Source organism: Oratosquilla oratoria, chromosome 12 (genome assembly GCF_046742065.1).
Source record: "Oratosquilla oratoria isolate Oo_2021 chromosome 12, ASM4674206v1, whole genome shotgun sequence".
Lineage (NCBI taxonomy): Eukaryota > Metazoa > Arthropoda > Malacostraca > Stomatopoda > Squillidae > Oratosquilla > Oratosquilla oratoria.
Window position 1 is genome coordinate 54,691,463 of NC_134788.1, and position 16,893 is coordinate 54,708,355.

The following is a 16,893-nucleotide window of genomic DNA, read 5'->3' on the forward strand; positions in this document are numbered from 1 at the left end:
AGAAATATAAGTGCTCGGGTGCATCTAATGACTATGAAAGTTATGTATCAATACAGAGAAATTTAAAAAAGACAATAAGAAAAAGAAAACGACAATACGAAATGAACATCGCTGAGAAATCCAAAGAGAATCCAAAAGAATTCTATAGTTACATTAGAGATAAAAAGGTTGTTAGGAATCACATTGGTCCACTATTATCTGCTGACGGTCAACTTGAATATTCAAATGAAGGAATGTGTAATATCTTAAACAATTATTTTAGCTCGGTATTCGTAAACGAAACACCTCAAAGTGAATTCCAAACTGAAACCTGTGAAAAGTCTAGGGTAAACTTACTCGGTACGGTAAATATAACAAAAGAAAAAATTAAAAGGTGTATAGGCAAACTCAAAGTTAATAAAACACCAGGGCCTGACGGTTGGCATCCAAGAATCTTAAAGGAAATGAAAAATGAGATTGTTGTTCCATTAGAAATTATTTTCAAGAAATCCATCATATCCGGAGATGTCCCAAGAGAATGGAAGCTAGCTAATGTTACTCCCATATTCAAAAAAGGTGACAAAAAGAAACCAAATAACTATAGGCCTATAAGTTTGACTTCAATCGTAGGAAAAATAATGGAAACTATCATCAGAGATGCTATCAAACATCATTTAGAAAGTAACCGTTTGATAAATGATAGCCACAACACAGTTATCTCGAATTATGACAAAAGAAACAATATAGATTTAATATATCTAGACTTTGCAAAAGCTTTTGATACCGTCCCACACGAAAGACTACTTACTAAATTAGCTTTGCATGGAATAAGTGGTAGCCTATTAGGTTGGACTAGTAATTGGTTGAATGGTCGAAAACAGAGAGTTGTTTTAAATGGAAATACTTCTGGATGGAAAAGTGTTGCAAGTGGAGTTCCTCAGGGTTCCGTTCTTGGGCCACTTCTATTCATAGTATATATAAATGACTAAAATCTACTGTTTCCAAATTTGCTGATGATACAAAACTGTGCGGAGTGGCAAATGATTACTCAAACCAATTAGATATTCAAGAAGATTTAGATAGATTACAGCAATGGTCTGAAAAGTGGCTAATGAAATTTAACACAAGTAAATGCAAGGTAATGCACATAGGTAAAAATAACAGTAAGTACGATTACAAGTTATTTGGAAATTCGTTAACAAAAGTGGATAGTGAAAAAGATCTCGGCATAATTATCAGTAACGACCTCAAATCATCCAAGCAGTGTATTTCAGCCTCTGAGAAAGCAAATAAGATTCTAGGACTGATTGCGCGATCTTTTGATTTCAAAAGTCCATCACTCATTAACAAGCTATATAAATCGTTAGTTCGTCCACATTTGGAATATGCTGTTTCCGTATGGTCACCGAATCTCATTAAAGACATTGACAGATTGGAAAGAGTACAACGGCGAGCCACAAAACTGATTCCAAATATCAAAAATAAATCATACGAAAATCGACTAAAACATATGAATCTGTTTTCCCTAAAAAAGCGTAGACTCAGAGGTGACTTGATACAGGTCTTTAAAATTCTAAAGGGAATTGACATCAAAAGTGACCAAATTTTTACATTGAATGAGAATCAGACAAGAAACAATGGTCTTAAACTCTCCGGAAATAGATTCAATTTGGAAGTAGGTAGAAACAACTTTGCCAACCGTGTAGTTAATGAATGGAATAAACTTCCTGCACAGGTAGTGCAATGTAGTTCAGTTCGAAGCTTTAAGAATCATTTAGATAAATACCTAAGTAAGATGCTGTAATGATTATAATTTATCTTATATTATTTGTTTTTGTTTTGTTATCATTTGTCTGTCTGATTTTTATTTATTATTAGTTATATGTCAATTTATTATTATTTACTATTTCCCTGTTTGTTTATTATTTAACTATACCTATGCATTTATTTATGCATTTTATTTGTTATTTACATTATCATAGTTTTTATTTATTATTTTATTATTAATATGATTTTTTTTTCGCATCCGACCTAGATATGGATCAAAAGGTCTCCTGTCGGCATGCTCCGCCTTTGTAATCCTTTGTAAATTTCCATGTCTTCTGGGTCTTTTACATATAGAAAACTTAAGTTAATATTAACGAGTAAAAATAAAATCCGTCTTGGTTATATGAATAGAATTTCCATGTAAAGCCAAACAAATAAGAATGCATGTTACCAATATACCTTTACAATTAATATTTTTCTGCCTATCATGGTAACACATTAACTTAGTTTGGTTTGCAAGGGATTGTTGGTAATCTACTTTCATTCATTTTTTTATTTTATTTGTTTATTATATTCATTTATTATTATTATTATTTTTTTTTTTGAGTAGTGGGATCCCCTTGAAAAGAAGAACGCTGGTCGTCGCTTTTAACTTCTACATCTCTTTTCCATAAAGCGAAATATACTAGAATAGTATGGGGTGAAGTGTTACATCCTGGGCATTTGTCCACAATGCAGTCATCCAGCCTCTTCTGGTAGCTTAGAAGGGCTGGGTGGTGGCTGCACCGCAGTCTGGTCAGGTGGACTGTGTCCTTTCGTGGGAGAGAGGATTCAGAGGGATGGCTATCAGGGGGTCTGGCATGTAGCAGTGTGTTGTCCTTTAGTGTGTTAATGGAGCAGTGAGTGATATGATCATGAATATGTTTCCGGAGGCTGGTATTTGGTGGTTTTGGAGGAAGAGAAGAGAGTATTTGTGTGTGATATAGATATTTGGGTGTTTTTTTTATTTTTTATTTCTTGGTGTGTGTGTGTGTTCTGCTATATACTGTAGTGGGTGTGCTGTGTTTGTGGAGGCTGCAGCAAGTGTTTGTGTGTGTCTCTCTTGTCAAGGTGATCTTTGACTTTGAGGACTTTTGTTTCATAGTGTAGGTGGTCTGTAGGTGTTGTATATGTGCAGCCTGTAATTGTTTTTAATGCTTTGTTTTGTATGGTGGAATAAAAAGTGTAAGGAGGAATAGAAATTTGGGAATGGATGCTAAGAGGAGACTGTATGAAGGAGTGATTGTGACAACATCACTGTATGGAGCAGAAACATGGAACATAAGAGAGGAAGAGAGGAGCTTGAATGTGTTTCAGATGAAGTGTCTGAGATATGATGGGGGTTACTAGGCTAGACAGAGTGAGAAATGAGGAGGTGAGGAGGAGAACGGGTGGAAAGGGAGTTGGGAGATAGGGTTGATGAAAGAGTATTAGGATGGTTTGGACACATGGAAAGAATGAGTGAAGAAAGACTAGTAAAGGAGGTATGGAAGGCAGATGTGGAGGGAGTGAACATGAGGGGACGTCCTAGGATGAGATGGATGGATGGGATGAAGGGGGCTTTGGGGAAGAGGGGAATGTCTGTTGAGGAAGGACGGGAGAGGACAGAAGACGGGTGAATGGAGAATGGTTGTATATGGAAGATGTTGTGATGCATGAGGTGGAATGGACGGGGGAATGGGGGGTGAGGTAGTGTGTGTGAGCAAAATTTTGATGCAGCCCGAAGGGATTTCTCCCCGTCCTCTCCTTTATATGGGGGGACGGAGAGGGGGGTCGCCGATTTAATGAAGCGGCCTTGCTGTGGATGTGCTGTGTCTTGCGACACTGCTTCTGACCCAGGGCAGTGGACAGGGTGCAGGGATGACCCGTCATCTAGGAGGTGCTAAGATGGGAGGGAGGGTGGAGGGGTGTGGAGTGTTTTCGGGGATGGAATGGGTGGGAATGATTTTATGCCTTTTCCTTTTTGGCTACCTCCCTAGTAGGGGGAAAAATGCCTTGGTATATGTATGTATGTATGTATCTTTTAGTGTTATTGTGTATGTCTTTGTTATATATTTTGTTTGTTACTTTGTGGAGGGGGATAGCATCAAAAGCTTTACCAATGTCTAATGTTATAAGAAGTATTCTGTGATTGGGCCTATCTGAATTGATGCCATCTAATATTCTTTGTGTGAGATTTATTAGAAGAGTGTGGAGTGTAGTGGCCTAAAACTGTGTTGTGATTCAGCAAGGAGAATATGTAGTATGAGGGAGTTGGGAGATATGGTTGATGAATGAGTATTGAATCTATTTTTCCTTATAAAATAGTAGTTTTAAGATTCATTTAGATAAGCACCTAAGAAATATGCTGTAATAACTGGCATTTTTATTTTATTTGTTATTTGAAGGTGGTTTGAAGTAACGGTGGGACTTCGTCAAGGATGCGTTATGTCGCCCTGGCTGTTCAACTTATACATGGATGGGGTGGTGCGAGAGGTGAATGCAAGGGTAGTGGGTCAGGGATTGGAGATGGTTAAAGAAAGTGGAGAAAGGTGAGAGGTGAGCCAGCTGTTGTTTGCGAACGACACTGTGCTTGTGGCAGGGTCAGAGGAGGGATTGAGGAAGCTGGTGGCAGAGTTTGGGAGAGTATGTGATAGAAGAAAGCTAAAGATAAATGTGGGTAAAAGTAAGGCGATGAGATGTACAAGGGGTGAAAGTGGCAGTAGACTGGAAGTGAACATTAAGGGAGAGCGACTGGAGGAAGTGGATAGTTTTAGATACTTGGGTGCAAATGTGGCCGGAAAAGGTGGAGTGAAGGTGGAGGTAGAATGTAGATTGAGAGAAGCGAGTAAATGCCTTGGTGGATTAAAGAGTGTAATGAGGAATAGACATTTGGGAATGAATGCGAAGAGGAGACTGTATGAAGGAGTGATTGTGCCAACAGCACTGTATGGGGCAGAAACGTGGAACATAAGAGAAGAAGAGAGAAGGAGTTTGAAGGTGTTTGAGATGAGGTGTCTGAGAAGTATGGTGGGGGTTACTAGGCTGGATAGAGTGAGAAATGAGGAGGTGAGGAGGAGAACAGGGGTGAAAAAGGATTTGGGAGATAGGGTTGATGAAAGAATATTAGGATTGTTTGGACACATGGAAAGAATGAGTGAAGAAAGACTAGTAAAAGAGGTATGGAAGGCAGATGTGGAGGGAGTGAACATGAGGGGACGTCCTAGGATGAGGTGGATGGATGGGGTGAAGGGGGCTTTGGGGAAGAGGGGAATGTCTGTTGAGGAAGGAAGGGAGAGGACAGAAGACAGAGGTGAGTGGAGAATGGTTGTATATGGATGATGTTGGGATTGCATGAGGAGGAATGGGCGGGGGGGTTGGGTAGTATGTGTGAGTAAATTTTGACGCAGCCCGAAGGGATTTCTCCCCGTCCTCTCCTTATATGCAAGGGGGGACGGAGAGGGGGGGTCGCCGATTAAATGAAGCGGCCTTGCTGTGGATGTGCTGTGTCTTGCGACACTGCTTCTGACCCAGGGCGGTGGGCAGGGTGCAGGGATGACCCGTCATCCAGGAGGTGCTCAGATGAGAGGGAGGGTGGGAGGGGTGTGGAGTGTGTTTGGGAATGAAATGGGTGGGAGTGTTTTTATGCCTTTCCATTTTTGGCTACCTCCCTTGGAAGGGGGAAAAAGCCTTGGTATATGTATGTATGATGTATTAATGGTTTATTTCTAGTTATTCATTTATTGTCAAGTATTCTTATTTTTGTTCATCATTTTTCATTATTTACTTATTTTATTCTTTTATCTACCTGTTTATTATCTATGTTTTCCACATCCAACCTAGTTATGGACCAAAAGGTCTCCTGCCGGCATGCTCTTCCTTTGTAATCCTTTGGTTTGGACACATGGAAAGAATGAGTGAAGAAAGATTAGTAACAGAGGTGTGGAAGGAGGGAACATGAAGGGGCGATCAAGGATGAGATGGGTGGATGGGGTGAAAAGGGCATTGGGAAAGAGGGGAATGTCTGTTGAGGAAGGACGGGAGAGGACAGAAGATAGGGGTGAATGGAGAATGGTTGTGTATGGATGATGCTGTGATGCATGAAAGGGAGTGGGTGGGAGATGGGGGGGTGAGGGAGTATGTGTGAAAAATAAATTGATGCAGCCTGAAGGGATTTCTCCCCATCTTCTCCATTCCTGCAGGAGGGGTCAGAGGGTTTTTTTTTTTTTTTGCCGATTTAATGAAGCAGGCTTGCTGTGGATGTGCTGTGTCTTGCAACACTGCTTCTAACGCAGGGCAGTGGGCGAGTTGCAGGGATAACCTGTCTTCCAGGAGCAGCCAAGATAAGAGGGAGGAAGGGGGGTGAATGGAAGTGGGGTATGTGTGAATGGAATAGGTGGGGGTGGATTTTATGCCTTTGTTTTTGGCTACCTCCCTTGTACCATATACCATACCAAAGGCTTTTTCCCTCTTGTATGGGGGGGGGGGGGTACCCAAAAAGAAAAAGGCATAGAAACCACTCCCACCCATTCTATTTCCTATATATTCCACTCCCCTCCACCCTCCCTATTATCTTGGCACCTCCTGGAAGACGGGTCATCCCTGCATCCTGTCCACTGCCCTGGGTCAGAAGCAGTGTTGCAAGACACAGCACATCCACAGCAAGGCCGCTTCATAAATTCGGCAACCCCAACTCTCCGTCCCCTCATGCAGAAAAGGAGAAGACGGGGAGAAATCCCTTCGGGCTGTGTCAAATTTTTCTCATACATACTTCCTTACCCCCCACCCCCACCCACTGCCCCTCATGCATCACAGCATCATCCATACACAACCCCTCTCCATTCACCCCTATCTTCTGTCCTCTCCCATCCTTCCTCCACAGACATTCCTCTCTTTTGTAATACCCCTTTCACCCCATCCATCCATCTCATCCTAGGTCGACCCCTCATATTCACTCCTTCCACACTTCTTTTACTAATCTTTCTTCACCCATTCTTTCCATGTGTCCAAACCATCCCAATACTCTTTCATCCACCCTATGTCCCAGCTCCCTTTCCACCCCTGTTCTCCTCCTAACCTCCTCATTTCTCACTCTATCTAGCCTAGTAACCCCTATCATACTTCTCAGACATTTCATTCAAACTCCTCCTCTCTTATGTTCCATGTTTCTGCCCCTTACAGTGCTGTTGGCACAATCACTCCTTCATACTATAAGCTCACTTGTAAGGGGGGAAAAGCCTTTGGTATATATATGTGTCATCACAGACACATCAAAAAGTCAAAGAATTTTTAAATATCTTCACCTTCCTAAACAAGGCAGTGAACAAGTGGAACACATTACCAGTTGTTGTTGCCTTGTGTTGTTCATAACAAAATAGAGGAACACGATCACCTTCACAGGCTCTCAACAGAGTTTCCACTTGCTATGTCGTGTTCTTGTCTGATGGCTACCCCAGTACCCCCTTCCTCCATGTTCTACCCTGTTAGAACCCTTACAGAATTGTTGGTCCAAGGATTGCAGTAGAAATAATAAGCCATACCAACTATCAAGGAGCTAACTCCGCACCCCCACCCACATGGAACCTGAGAAGAAAGAAGTGATATGGCAGAACTATTTGGGAGGCTGTGCACATAAGACAGACAAATATGAATTCAAATCTAAATATGATCATTGAAATTAAGGATATAGATTAATTTGCAACTGTACATGATTTTGAGAATAGGTATGTCATATTGGAGAGTAGTAGATGGGACCCAACAAGCGTTGCTATTTTCCTACATACTACAGTTAGGTAAATGCATACATAACAGGACCCCATGAGCATAGCTCATTTCTTGTGGGTAAATATACATGAGAGGTAATATATTATTTTTTTTAACATGTCTTTCTATACATAATATTTATCACTCACCTTGAATTTGCTTGTATTAACAAAGTGTCCAGGGTTGAACATCTTCTCTTCTCTTCTGCAGCCACTCCTTTGCAGCTGGAGATGCCATCTGCAGCTGCACAGGCAACTGCATTATCAAACTGAAATAAATATATCAAATGTTATCAGCTAAATCTATCAAATCTATCTCAAATGACCATTAGCTGGAAGAATTAAAACTAAGGTCACATCCACTCACAAATACCCATTATCTTCTGTCCCAATCTCATCTGTATCCACATTATCCTTGATGTTAACTTATGTCAGCCACTGAGCAACAAATGATAGCATAATTTTTTGCCAAAGCACACAAAAGCTACACCAGTAGTGTGTGCAAAAACAATACATGAATTTAAAAATAGTTTAGATAAAATGAGATATGAAGACGGGACACCACGAGCATAGCTCCCCTTCCCGTAAAATACAACTAGGTAAATACAAAATAATTCAAATTATATAGTGAACCACAACAGCCATTCTGAACAACAAAAGTTGCATTGAGACATATTTCTATAGCCAGAATGATATAACACACTATACATACTGTACATATACTGTCAAGGGCTTTTCCCCCCTTACAAGGGAGGTGGCCAAACTCAAAGACATAAATCCACTCCCACCCATTTCATTCCCCCATACTTCACTCCCACTCACCACCCCTCCCTCCCTCTCTCTTTTCTTGGTTCCTCCTGGATGATGGGTGATCCCTGCAGCTCGCCCACTGCCCTCCCTGGGTCAAAAGCAATGCAGCAAGGCCGCTTCATTTAATTAGTGACCCCCGTCTTCGTCCCCTCATGCAGACAAAGAGAAGATGGGGAGAAATCCCTTTAGGCTGCATCAAAATATCATTTCCACATACTTCCTCACCCACACCCATCCCCCACCCTCCCTTCCATGCATCACGGCATCATCCATACACAATTGTATACTACAATTAGGTAAATACAACTCTTCTCCACTCACCCCTATCTTCTATCTTCTTCCATCCTTCCTCAACAGACATTCCCCTCTTTCCAATGCCCCTTTTACCCCATCCATCCATCCATCACATCCTAGGTCGACCGCTCATGTTCACTCCTTCCACACCTCTTTCACTAATCTTCCTTCACTCATTCTTTCCATGTGTCCAAACCATCCCAACACTCATAAACCCCATCTCCCAACTCCCGTTTCACCTCATTTCTCACTTTATCTAGCCTAATAACCCCTAACATACTTCTCAGGCATTTCATCTCAAACTCATTTATACTTTTCCTATCTTATATTCCATGTTTCTGCCTTATAAAGTGCTGTTGGCACAATCACTCCTTCATAAAATCTTCTCTTAGCATCCATTCCCAAATGTCTATTTCTCATTGCACTTTTTAATCCACCAAGGCATTTACTTGCTTCTCTCAATCTACATTCTACCTCCACCTCCATTCCTCCCTTTCCTGCCATATTTGCACCCAAATATCTAAAGCTATCCACTGCCACCAGTCTCACTTCCAATTTGCTGCTATTCTCTCCCATTGTACATTTCATCACCTTGTATTTACCCACATTTATCTTTAACTTCCTTCTTTCACACACCTTCTCAAACTGTTACTAACCCCCTCCTCTGATCCTGCTACAAGCAGTGTCGTCAGCAAACAACAACTGGCTTATCTCCCACTTTTCTCCATTTTCTTTAACCATCTTCAACCATCGCACCACCCCATCCATGTATAGATTGAACAGCCAGGGTGACAGAACACATCTCTGACCAAGTCCCACCTTTACCTCAAACCACTCACTCTCTTCATTTCTAATCCTAACACACACCCTACTCCTCTCGTAAAAACTCTTGACTGCTCTTAACAGCTTTCTTCCTATCTCATATGTCTGTAATACCTCCCACAGTGCCTTCCCGTCTACCCTGTCATAAGCCTTTTCCAGATCCATAAAAGCCAAAAAAACATCCTTACCTTTTCCTATACCTTTCTCACATATCTGTCTTACCACAAAAATCTGATATACGCAACCCCTACCTGTCCTAAACTCACACTGTTCCTCACCAATTACTCCCTCTCCTAATCCTCTCAATCAAGACCCTCCCATAGGACTTCCCAACTACACTTAACAAACTGATCCCTTTGAAACTACTACACTCACACTTGTCCCCTTTTCCCGTGTAAAGTGGAACTATACAGGCAACTCTCCAGTCCTCTGGCACTCTACCCTCTCTTAATCAAATATTAAATAACCTCACCAGCCAGTCCACCATCTCTCTACCTCCTTTTTTCAGACATTCAGCATGACATCCATCCAACCCAGGTGCCTTACCTGCTCTCATCATCTCAACAACTGCCTTCACTTCATCTTTCCTTATTTCTCCTCCATTTTCTCCACTCATCACGGTCATTTTCTTAGCGCTTCCCACTGCAACTACCTTTCCCTATCCTCCTTCACATTTAACAACTCCCTAAAATATTCTTTATTTTGTATTTTATTTTGTATTTTTAGTTTTACCATAGATTTTTATTTTGATGTTTCAATTTGTAGTTTCACCATAAATAAATAGTTTTTCATTATATAAATAAAAATTTAACTCTTTCAAAATTATTCTGAAATTACCTCAGCGGTGACGGTGTTTGGGGGACACTTCCGTAAAGGTGATTGGCTGTACAATACCGACTACCGATATGATTCCAGGAGATGAAACATCGAAGAAGCTTAGACAGAGGTACCTATGGAAGTGGCTAACAGCTATCAAGGGTATAACGAAGAAGACTTTCCAAGAAGATAAGGTGTTGGCAGCTAGACTAAGGGATGAGTACAGTAAAATGTTCCCTGGGTTGTACGCTGACATCAAGACCTTTAATGTTTAAGTATCAATACGCATGTTTCAAGGGAAGGTGATCGCCTTCAAATTAACTCTAGAGAACGATAAACAATTCAAATACAGTGATGACATATTTGACGGATTGGAGTGTTCGGACGATATGATAGAGGAGGATTCAGAGGCGTTCACGCGGCATTACTTCCCAGGATATAAGAAATTCGTTAAACATGGTGCAAAGTCTGATCACAGGAACTTCCAGAGGCATTTCTTAGACAGACTTTTCAAAACATCAAAAAGAACTGTTATTCACAACAAATATGCTATAAGAAAGGTAAAAGCTGTGAATCTGTTTTCCCTAAAAAAGCGTAGACTCAGAGGTGACTTGATACAGGTCTTTAAGATTTTAAAGGGAATTGACAACATCAAAAGTGACAAAATTTTCACATTGAATGAGAATCAGACAAGAAACAATGGTCTCAAACTGTCCGGAAGTAGATTCAATTTGGAAGTAGGTAGAAACAACTTTGCCAACCGTGTAGTTAATGAATGGAATAAACTTCCTGCACAGGTAGTGCAATGTAGTTCAGTTCGAAGCTTTAAGAATCATTTAGATAAATACCTAAGTAAGATGCTGTAATGATTATAATTTATGTTATATTATTTGTTTTTGTTTTGTTATAATTTGTCGTTCTGATTTTCATTTATTATTAGTTATATGTCAATTTATAATCATCTACTATTTACCTTTTTGTTTGTTATTCAACTATACCTATGCATTTATTTGTGTATTTTATTTGTTATTTTTACATTATTATAGTTTTAATTTATTATTAATATGATATTTTTTTTTTTTTTTTTTATATTATTCATCCGACCTATATATGGATCAAAAGGTCTCCTGTCTGCATGCTCCGCCTTTGTAATCCTTTGTGATTAAGCATAAAAATGAAACGAAAAAGAAAACTATCGTACACAACGCTCAATCTAACCTCAAACCAAGAACATAACTCTTTCAAAATGATTCTGAAATTACCTCAGTGGTGGCGGTGTTTGGGAGACACTTCCGTAAGGGATTCTCTGATTATCTATACCGGAACCACTAAAGAAAACGGAGAAATAGTAACGAAACGACCACACAATGTAGTATATAAGTTGTTCATGAATATTTTTTTAATTGAGCACGGAGTAATCAATATTCCTGAAGACATATTCAAACTAATAGAAGAAGCTATCAAGATGACTATGCCAGACTATGACACTGTCTACACATCAACCACTGGAGATTCATTGGAGGATATTAAGGATTAGATTTTGGACAAACTAAGGAAGGAAAATAAGGAACTACACGAGAAGTTGGATCAGATCTTCACCATGATGAAGAGGATGAGAGATGAAGACAGCGACGAAGAACATAGGTCGCCCAAATGTAGGTTTCACGCAGAAAAATACTGAGGAAGAATCTGACAAAGGCAAACCATCTACTAAGAAATAAAACGCATCTGTGGATTGTATGGCCCGCGAACAAAGCGACCAAGTGCCACAGGACAAGCAACCTGCCGAAGGTAGTTGCAGCAAAGCCGCTGCTTGTATATAAAAAATTGAAATCACTCTGCTTGTCATGTATGGGGTCACATTTTCATATTTCTTCACTACAACCAAAGTAAACAAATTTATAGCATTCAATCAGCAATACATATATCTACAGGTAGGTATGGGCCTAATATTACAATATTTGCATTCCTACATAGCATGGGTGCAAGCACTTGTTATACAAGGGGGAAAGGGGCTTCAGCCCATCCCCTAAAATTGAGAAAAGTATTACTATTGTATGTATGCAATTACTCACACACCCAAAAAATTATGTGTTTGCATCCTTGCTAAATGGCCAAATAAATATTAACAGTATTTTGCAGGATTGCAAAGGAAATGAATTGAGAAGAACTGACAATAAAAGGTGGAGAGGAACTCTGGGCATCCTACTGGATCTGACCACTGATTATACATTGACACAATGGGTTAAAGAAAACACTAGATATGGACACAATGAAGAACCATAGAGACTAGATATTCACTTCTGAGCCTGAAAGAGTAACCACCCACTAATAGAGTTTGAGCTTAGGGAACAAAATGATGCGAGAAGAAATGAGAAACACAGAGAAGGAAGATTAATGTATAACAAAACTACATACATATACTAAGGCTTTTTCCCCCTTACAAGGGAGGTAGCCAAAAAGGAAAAAGCATAAAATCATTTCCACCCATTCCATCCCTGAATACACTCCACACCCCTCCATCCTCCCTCTTATCTTAGCACCTCCTGGATGACGGGTCATCCCTGCACCTTGTCCACTGCCCTGGGTCACAAGCAGTGTCGCAAGACACAGCACATCCACAGCAAGACCGCTTCATTAAATCGGCGACCCCCCCCTCTCCGTCCCCCATGCATAAAATGAGAGGACGGGGAGAAATCCCTTCGGGCTGCGTCAAATTTTGCTCACACATACTACCTCACCCCCTATCCCCCTGCCCATTCCACCTCATTCAATCACATCATCCATGTACAACCATTCTCCATTCACCCGTCTTCTGTCCTCTCCCGTCCTTCCTCAACAGACATTCCCCTCTTCCCCAAAGCCCCTTCACCCCATCCATCCATTTCATCCTAGGACGTCCCTTCATGTTTACTCCCTCCACATCTGCCTTCCACACCTCTTTTACTAGTCTTTCTTCACTCACTTTCGATGTGTCCAAACCATCCTAATACTCTTTCATCAACCCTATCTCCCAACTTCCCTTCCACCCCCGTTCTTCTCCTCACCTCCTCATTTCTCACTCTATCTAGCCTAGTAACCCCCATCATACTTCTCAGACACCTCATCTCAAACAATACATTCAAACTCCTGTTTTATATTCCATGTTTCTGCCCCATACAGTGCTGTTGGCATAAACACTCCTTCATAGTCACCTCTTAGCATCCATTCCCAAATGGCTATTCCTCAGGAAAAGGTGGAGTGAAGGTGGAGGTAGAATATAGATTGAGAGAAGCGAGTAAATGCCTTGGTGGATTGAAGAGTATAACAAAACTGACTATGTAAAACTTGGAGAAAAAAATTCAAAATGCTAGCTGGGAAAATTTTCAAATGATGAAACAAAGATGGAAGAGAAATGGAACATTTTTTAGAGAAAAATATAAGGAGGGAACAAAGAAACATGTACCTAAGCAGAAACAACAAAAGGGCTTACATAAAGTGTTGATATAATAAAAAGTGTAGAGATGCTAAAGATTGAGGAGATAAAGCCTGGAAAAAATGGAAAAAAAGACAAAAAAAAAAAGTGACTAAATGGCAAACATATCACACTGAGAAATGAATCTGTGTGTTGATATTTGAGGAGACGCTCCACTGGGTACCCTGATAGCCCACGCATGTACTCAACCCATTTTGCAACCTCCTCCCCATTCAGGTGTTTATATACTCCTCTCCTCCATTTACTGAAGCCATAGATCTAATTAGTAATATGCCATGAGTAGACAAAAAAATAAATAAATAAATAAATAAATGAATAAATAAAAAAAAAAAAAAAAAAAAATAATAAATCAACAAAAATTGTCAGGGTTGTATATTCTAGATACATTTCCTTTAAAAATATGTCTCAGTCATAATCAAATTGTAAAACGATTTCTTTGCTCAATTACTATGCTGCAGGACAAGTGGGGTGCAGGGCAATGTTCCCTCTGAGCTGTGTGCATGAGCATGCACACATGTTTTACAAATAGTACACAAAGGAAAATATGTGCACACAAGGTTTTCAAGATGAAATTGAAATTTTCTAATTAAAGAAATTAACTGTATAATTTCATAACAATTTAAAACGAACGAAAGGTGATTTTGAGAATTTGTCAATTTCATAAAATCATGTCTTGAGATCCTTTGTATTGTGTTCTGCAGTCAGTATGGTGACCCACATAAGTACACACATACTTTGCAAAGAAGGCAAAATTTGCACACAACCTAATTTCTGTGCTCACTCACAGCAAAGAATTAAGAGGGAACATTGTGTGTGGGCAGGCTTTTAGAAGTGCATTATCTGCAAATGTCATTAAATATAAAATCTTTAATTCAGGCTAACACCAGTAAATTTGATTAAGCTAAGAAGAACTCCAGCTCTTCAAAGGGAAGAAAATCACTTTCTCAATTATACAGGTAACAGTGCTTTTGTTCCAAGGGATTAGGGGGAGAGCTGTTACTGTTCCAGGAGTATGAGGGTCTTGGGTTTGCCACTGCTACAGGTGTGGGGCCCTCACGCTTTACAAGGTTCCTGAGTTTAAGCTCCAATGTAAAAGAGGCTACTACCTGTTGCAAAAGTCAAACTTACAGTACTCTGCCTTGATGCAAGGTGATCGATGCCTCCGAGGTTTTAGGTACACCGCCATGCCAGGGTTGTTGTTGGCAAAGTTGATCAAATCCTTCTCGCTATAATCTCTGCAACAAAACAAAAAATGTCTACAGTGGATAATGTAAAGAAAAATGGTATCATATGAAGAATTGTCACCCCAGTCTTTGACAGGGTGACAATTCTTCATGTGGGCCATGCTAGGTTTACGATTCTTAAGTTGTCCCAAGTTGATAACAATAAGCACAACCCTCAATCAACCTAAACTATCTTTATTCCACTGTTGATATTTAGCATACTGGGGTGACAATTCTTCAGGTGGGATCTCATGGGGTGACAATTCTTCATGTGGGCGTTCTGGGGTGACAATTCTTCATGTGCCCTGAAAAATGTAACATTTGCAAAACTTGTTGGTCCATATTGGATGGAGGCTGTTTATGGCTGCCTCATGACCATGGGTCTTCTGCAAGAGAGACCAATTGATTGATCTCAATACAATGTACACAGGACCCCCATCAATGTGGAATTTATGAGAGTTATTTCAAAGCAATGAACAAAAAAAGGTAATAACCATTGGAAGGTGCCAAAATAGTTCTCAACACCCCCTAAATGATCAAAAATCATTTAAAAGAAACTATTTTTGACACAAAATGTGGACTGTTACATCTATGAGTATGCAAAAGATAAGAATATGTGAACCTACAGTTGTGGAACAGCATGTGTTGGGGGGGGGGTGTCATCTGTACATGCAGCCTTTAGTTTAATTTTCTTTATTATTATTTTTAACATTTATAAGCAGAGCAAAACTGAGATGGGCTGGACATGTGGCACTTATGGAGGACCATAGAACTCCAAAACGAGTAATGATGGGTAGAATGCCTGGAAAGAAGAATTATATTTATTATAAACATATCCATCACTATGTCATGAATTAGTCAAAACTTACAAGAATGTTAAAATGGATCTTGTACCATTACTTTTCATTCATTCACAACCACCTGCCTTGAATCTAACTGAATCTTTATTCCCTTTGTATCCAGTTAAATTAAACAACTCCCACAACATAGTAACAGCAAGGAAAATATCCCTTGTATGAGAGGATGTATATTTGTATGGTGAAGACCAGCCTACTGCTCACTACAATGCATATGTCCTGGGGGCATTCAGTCAGAGCTCATTATGAGATAAAATGGGAGGACTGTAAACATATACGACAGCAGTCTGTACAATACTCCCCATGATGTTTGGGGGGGGGGACACTTTTGGTGAAAAGAAGGTAAAGCAAATTCCCACTACCGTAATGCACTTTCAATGCAGGATTTATTCATCATGAGTTGTGTGTATGAACATTGTTTTGTGGATGAATCTTACACATGAGTCGTACTAGTGACCATCAGATGTGGAAGGTGGTGGTGGTGTGTGTGTGTGGGGTGGGGGTGGGGGGTGGGTTCAGCACTTTTCAACTCGCCCCAGGGTGGCACTTACCCATGTTGGTAAATTGCCAGTTTATAGTAAACATAAATCGTACAGTTTCTGTTTGAAAGGCCTACACCCTTCCATGAGCCGCCTATGGGTGACTTCACCACTTTGCAAATTTATAATGGTTTACAACTGTGTGTGTGTGTGTGTGATTTACCATGGTCTTTGGATCACGTGTTGAACTCATGACCGACAGTTATTTCCTTCCCAGAAGAGAGCTCAGAGCTCATATATGACCAATCTAGGTGTGTGTGTGTGTGTGTGTGTGTTTACCACCACCATGATTCGGTGCATGGTCTTGAATCACATCTTGGAATCAGGATCAACAGTTATTAACCTCCTGGATGAGAGCTCAGAGCTCATATGAGTGATCTATGGGTAATACTGTGACCTTACACGCAAACACATACACACACACACTTCAACAAATGGACGGCTTGGAAGACGTTCTGAAGAGAATTGAAGTTTGTGGATCCCAACACAAAGAGAAGTGCCTATTGTATTTACAGGGTGGGGGGAAATTGC

At 40.2% G+C, this 16,893-nt stretch overlaps 1 protein-coding gene across 6 annotated transcripts in view; it reads right to left on the reverse strand.

Moving 5' to 3' along the window:
* Positions 1 to 16,893, reverse strand: part of LOC143031796 (uncharacterized) — a 41,663-nt gene that overhangs the window by 14,793 nt on the left and 9,977 nt on the right. Inside the window, exons 3-6 of one of the 6 annotated variants that reach the window (XM_076196084.1) lie at positions 15,157 to 15,271; positions 14,872 to 14,978; positions 7,677 to 7,795; positions 5,569 to 5,653 (exon numbers count right to left, since the gene is read on the reverse strand). The exons of 1 other annotated variant lie outside the window; for it this stretch is intronic. In XM_076196084.1, coding sequence (XP_076052199.1) covers positions 14,970 to 14,978; positions 15,157 to 15,271 — 124 coding nt within the window. In that variant the 3' untranslated portion in view covers positions 5,569 to 5,653; positions 7,677 to 7,795; positions 14,872 to 14,969. Of the gene's footprint in view, positions 1 to 5,568; positions 5,654 to 7,676; positions 7,796 to 14,871; positions 14,979 to 15,156; positions 15,272 to 15,592; positions 15,769 to 16,893 lie in introns of those variants that run through there. 4 more of the 6 variants (XM_076196083.1, XM_076196085.1, XM_076196079.1 and 1 more) reach the window with 4 other exon arrangements.